The sequence below is a fragment of the Octopus sinensis genome, linkage group LG15 (assembly GCF_006345805.1).
Source record: "Octopus sinensis linkage group LG15, ASM634580v1, whole genome shotgun sequence".
Lineage (NCBI taxonomy): Eukaryota > Metazoa > Mollusca > Cephalopoda > Octopoda > Octopodidae > Octopus > Octopus sinensis.
In genome coordinates, this window is record NC_043011.1 from 55,439,965 (window position 1) to 55,445,964 (window position 6,000).

Here is a 6,000-nt window from a genome sequence, read left to right on the forward strand (position 1 = left end):
AGAGTGGTTGGCGTTAGGAAGGGCATCCAGCTGTAGAAACACTGCCAGATCAGACTGGTGCAGCCTCCTGGTTGAACCGTCCAACCCATGCCAGCATGGAAAACGGACGTTAAACAATAATTATGATGATGACCTTTCCTGCAGCTGCCCTTTCTTACCTAGCTGGGTCAGGGTCATTATGTGGACTCAAATAAACGGTAGCTTTCTTTCGTCAGTTCATAGAAAAATGACTTTTTTTTCTTTTTCTTACCTTTATTTCTAACAGTTAATATGTCAACTGACAACTCTGAAGACGAGGTTGTTTCAAGTGACTTTGAAAACGAACTTGAAGAACTCTTTAAATCCCGTTACACAGATGAAGACAAGGAATATCAAGAAGTTGTTGCACAGGAAACTGCACCACCGCCAACGGTAATACCATGGCACACAAAATCCAAGAGAAACTACGATTGGTCAGGGTAAGTTGAAATAAATTGTCGTTTCTTAAGAAGAGTAAACATCATCTGGAACTTGATGGAAATTACATCAAATAAGAGATTTCCTTGTGTTTTGGGAGGGTCATTATACCGGTAATGATAATGAACATATGCTCTGTTTCCACTTTTTTATTGTGAGTCAATTGGTTAAAATATATCACCAACTAAATAACCAATTGTTTGTCAAAGTCCCTTTGTCGCTATTCACAACCTCATCAATGACATGCCCTCACTCTTCAAGGCAGGTATGTGTGTGTGTATACACGCTGCCGGACAGAATCTTACGACCAGTGAAAAAACTGCCAAAATGAACTCCTTGCACAATGATATATTTGACTTTTTCATTATAGATTCATAATTGGCAAATAGAAAAGGATATAGGAAAACCTAAAGAAATGTTTAACATTTAATGCAGAAAATATGCATTGTAATGAAAATGAACAATATTTTGCCTGGTCAGACATTTAAGACCATGAAAAATAAGTTTAACCCTTTAGCATTTAAACCAGCCATATCCGGCCAAAAGTATTCTGCCTGTTTTATGTTCAAACTGGCCAGGTCTGGTCTCTCACACCAAACCTGCAATATCTTTTAAAAAATAACAGCTACCTCATCAAAATCTCATAGCTACAAGATTAATGCCTGATTAGTTCAAAACAATGTGGATAAAAAAGGATTAACTTTGGTAGAATAATGCAAACACTATAGGGTTAAATCTGGTATAAACTGTAAAAATTCTAGTGTTTATGCTTTCTCTGTGTCAACATCTGCCAGTTGCTGTCTATTTCACAAGAACAATGATGAGTAAAGCTAATATGTTGATGAATTTTGAACGTGGTGGAATTGTAGAGTTCCAGCATCAAGGTCTTTCTCAGTGTGCCATCTCCAGTGAAACCACCATTGTGAACTTCTTGCAAGATCCTGAGGCATATGGATTGCAAAAATCAACCAGCCAACCAAAGAAAATATCACCAGCGTTGAGTAGAAGGATTTGATGGGAAGTTAGGGAAGCCACTAGTCAACCATCAAACCAGATTGAGGCACTTGCAAACATGGGATGCAGCTCAAGGATGATAAGACGACATTTGAGAGAGAGAGGAACTTTGAAAGTCTTAACTTTTTCGTTACTATATTTCTGACCGAAATACACCCCTCATGAGTTTCATTTGAATTCTAAAATAATCATGAATTGTGGGGGCAGTCACTCATCTCAAAAGAAACTCATAATTTTCTAAGAGATCAATTATTTTATTTTTCGCATCTTGAGCTGCAATATGTCCGAATGCATGTGTTGGGGTGTTTTTCATTTTTACCATTTCCTTCACAGTACCACAGACTTTTGTTACATTTGATCCAAATTGTTCTTAACTCAGCATTACTAATGTGTGCAAAATATTTTGTTTAGTTGGTCTCTCAAGAACTACACAGTTCTTTTAATGATTTTATTCAACCATTTGTTGCCAAGGCTGAATAAGAAGTGCTATTTGTTGGTAGTTGGTGCTTGGTTTCAGTAAAAGTTCAGAGAAAAAAAAAACATAGCAATTAGCAGAAATAGAAACGTGTTTGGAACAGCAAAAGATTCTCCTGCAATTTTTATTGACTGTTTTCTGTCAGATGTTTTGACATAATCTTATAATCCTGATTAAATGGCTTAAGAAATACCATTGGTTTTTAGCTTCCTTTGTGGGCAGTAAGTTGCATATATTAACCTCTAACACAGAATTAGCTGAAAATATTGTTTGTTTGTTTTTTCGTGAGAGAGAGAGTATAATAAGGGCTTTAGTTTTCCTTTGATCTATTCACCTTCAAACGTGCCAAAGGTTTTTCTGTTGTCAAGTGTTTTACTAAATATTTTCTAATCATTGCTTATTCAGTTATGAACCCCAACAGTCCTGGGTGAAAGTTTTGTTGAGTAGGGAGTGGATGGAACAACTTGAATTTATAAAATATTGTCTATTTGATTCTGTTTAATATTGTACCTAAACTGAAATATTATTTAAACTGGCCAGATCCAGCCTTCTCACCTATCCTACAATGCCATTCTAAAAATAGTCATAATGTAAATAGATAAGCATTACATTGGAGAGAGTAATCTGAATGCTAATGAATTCTATTAATGTGTCCAAAGTTATCATCATCATCGTTTAACGTCCGCTTTCCATGCTAGTATGGGTTGGACGAATGACTGAGGGCTGGCGAACCAGATGGCTGCACCAGGCTTCAATCTTGATCTGGCAGAGTTTCTACAGCTGGATGCCCTTCCTAACGCCAACCACTCCGAGAGTGTAGTGGGTGCTTTTACGTGCCACTAGCACGAGGCCAGTAAGGCACATAAAACTTAAACTCTACAATTTCTATTGATGGAGTCACTGTTATTCTGGAAGCTGAATTATTCAGTTATCAGACATTTAAACCAGCCATATCCAGTCAAAATATTCTACCTGTTATATGTTCAAACTGGCCAGGTGTGGCTTTTTGCACCTACCCTACAATGTCAGTCTATAGACATGCACCCCTTCAAAATCACAAAAGTTTTGAGATAATGCATGATTAATTCAAAACAATTTGAATAGATGTGCAGTAAATTTGACTGACTAATCCAAATGCTAAAGGGTTAATATGGTTTAGACTGTGAGAAACATGAGGTACCTTTACAATTCATACGTGAAATGTTCTTTGAAATATTTTCATTTGTTAGGATTTTTTTTTCTTGAAAATGCATATTATATTTTAATAATTAAGAAAAGTTGAACCTCCAACTTACAAGTTAAGGATTTTATACAATACTAACACTTTGACCCAGCAACGCCGGGTCATAGTGCATGCATATACAGCTGCGTGCGTGCGCACATACACGCGAGTACTGTCCAAATCTCCGACCAATCACATACAGCTAGCTGGCATTCAATTGGCGTATCAAGTTTTGAGCATTTTGATTGGGTTTTGGATGGAAAATTCAGAAAAAAATCACTTCTATTGATTTTTTAATGGCTTTGCGAGGTGACTGCACGACCACCCTTGGACGGTTTTGAATGACCGTAGAAAGCCCTCCAAGTGAAAAATTGTGGATTTGTATAAAGGACACACACGCAGACATTTTGCTGTTTATATATAGGGAGATTGTAGGTTAGATTGATAACAGCATTCACCAACTGAAACGAAAGAGTCACAGTCAATAGTATGACAATGGTAAAATATCTAAACTGTAAATTTGTTGTTGTTGCTGTTGCCTGCTTTAATGACAGCTCTGATCTAGAAGTCTTGTGGCAGACAATTGGTCAGCCAAAATACTGGGGAAGAGGCTCAGATATCTGTTGTGCCAGTTCTATCAGGCTTCTACCTAATTGAAAACCATATTGCACACTGTGACACAGCTGGTGAATAAGAACGGTGCTATAATGGCCAGCAAATAATAAAGTTGGAGATTTTAAAGAGTTTTATTTTTGTTAAACCTTTCAGTTCTCTTGTAATGTAAATATTTACCAATTAGGATGTATCTTGAGAGTTGTGATTAAAATCTAATGTTTTGTACTTTGGTTTTGTTCTATCTGCAGGTATCATGGTCGTGATCGTAGAGGATGGCATGGCGGACGTGGTGGCGGCGGCGGTGGCTACAGAGATCGTGGTTATCATGATCGAGGAGGGAACTATTATGATCGCAACAGTGGGGGTTACCGCAATTACCATAATCGCAATGATGGTTACCATGATCGTGGCGGCAATTATCGTGACCGCAGTGGAGGCTATCACAACTATGGTGGTAGTGGTGGTGGCTACCATGGCGGCGGGGGTGGGGGTGGCTACCATGGTGGAAGGAATCATGGTGGGGGTGGGGGTTATCGGGGTGGCTATCAAAATCATAACCAATACCAGGCACGTCAATATTATAATAGAGACCGATACAATCCATACCAAAGGAATTAACTTTGGATCATTGATATATAGTGGTGCTCCGGTCTAATAAAAGACAGGGCTGAGGGGAAAATATTGTTAAATCCTTTACTTGGTTAACTTTCAAATATAATATGAATGAACTTCTTATTCCAGTCCATTGCAAAAAAAAAAAAAGGGTTAACCACCATTATTCATCTTTTTAAATTTGATCATTATCTTTTTTTTTAAACATTGGTTTTTGGAAAAATAAAATTTAAAAATTACAAAATGTATTTGATTGTAATCTTTTTAAATCTGGTCCTCTTTAATTCCATTTTACTCTCTTTGTGTCCGTGTTACAAATCAGCTGACCATTTTTAGCTGTACTCCCTTCTTTTAGCACTGATGCTGTTCCCTTTATAGGCACAAATGTAGTTCTTTCCCAAATAAATTGTACTTTATATTCGAGGCTCTGATGAAGCTGTCAGCTGTTATTCAGGCATTCAACTACAAGTCCGCTGCATCTTATGGCAGAAACACCTGTGAGCTAATGAAGTTCATAAAATAATCCTTTATTCTTTTGTCATCCTTTCTTATCACTGCTCTAAACTCAGCCAACACTTCCTTCTCAAACATCCGTATATTGAGTTCTACACAAAGTTATTGGTTTCGCAATGCCTAAGTGAAATATATATTATTGGAAGAAAGAAAATCTTGCCTCAATAAATGGAAAAGTGAACATTGAAGAATGATTATTATATATGCATGTGTATGTGTATATATATATACGCACGCACTGGGTGCTTATGCTAAATTTGACAATTTGCATGAAAGGGAAAAGAAAACAATTTCCCATCAAAAAATAAATGTCATCATCATCATTTAACGTCCGCTTTTCATGCTAGCATGGGTTGGACGATTTTGACTGAGGGCTGGTGAACCAGGCTCCAATCTTGATCTGGCAGAGTTTCTACAGCTGGATGCCCTTCCTAATGCCAACCACTCCGTGAGTGTAGTGGGTGCTTTTTACATGCCACTGGCACGGGGGCCAGTCGGGCAGTACTGGCAATGACCTCGCTTGAATCTTTTTACATATGCCAGTAAGGCGACGTTGGTAACGATCACGCTCGAATGGTGCCCTTTTACATGCCACTGGCACAGAAGCCAGTTGGGTGTTCTGGGAGCGATCACGCTCGGATAGTGCTCTTGGCACCCTACTAGCACGGGCACAAGTGCCAGTAAGGTGATGCTGGTGACGATCACGCTCATATGGTGCTCTTTGCACCCTGCTAGCATGGACACCAATTTTTAAAAATTAAAACATTCTCAACTGGATGGCTGGGAGATATCAGTTTCCTCAAAGTAGCTGCCCTCGGCTTCCTCCACAGCCTCAAGACGGCTCTGGAATCTGTCAACACCTTGGTGTTGTTGGCAGACTGGTCAGTGTCTTGACCATACCCAAGACATAATAATCCATAGGATTACAATTGAGGGAAATTAGGTGCGCAGAAATTGAAGTTGTGTAAATTCTCCAACAACTATTGGGTCATCCCATTAATGCAGTTTTTTTATTCTTCATTTATTTTTCAAAATTAAAACTTCTTTTTTAATCTAAAATAGACGCTCCTTCATTTTCTACAATGCTCTTCTA

At 38.1% G+C, this 6,000-nt stretch overlaps 1 protein-coding gene across 1 annotated transcript in view; it reads left to right on the forward strand.

The window, feature by feature from the left end:
* Window positions 1–4,540, forward strand: part of LOC115219825 (TATA-binding protein-associated factor 2N) — a 10,150-nt gene extending 5,610 nt beyond the window's left edge. The window contains exons 2-3 of the mRNA XM_029790106.2: window positions 266–458; window positions 4,031–4,540. Of these exons, the coding sequence (XP_029645966.1) occupies window positions 271–458; window positions 4,031–4,400 (558 nt within the window). The 5' untranslated portion in view covers window positions 266–270 and the 3' untranslated portion in view covers window positions 4,401–4,540. The remainder of the gene's footprint in view (window positions 1–265; window positions 459–4,030) is intronic.
* The last annotated feature ends 1,460 nt before the right edge of the window (window positions 4,541–6,000 follow it).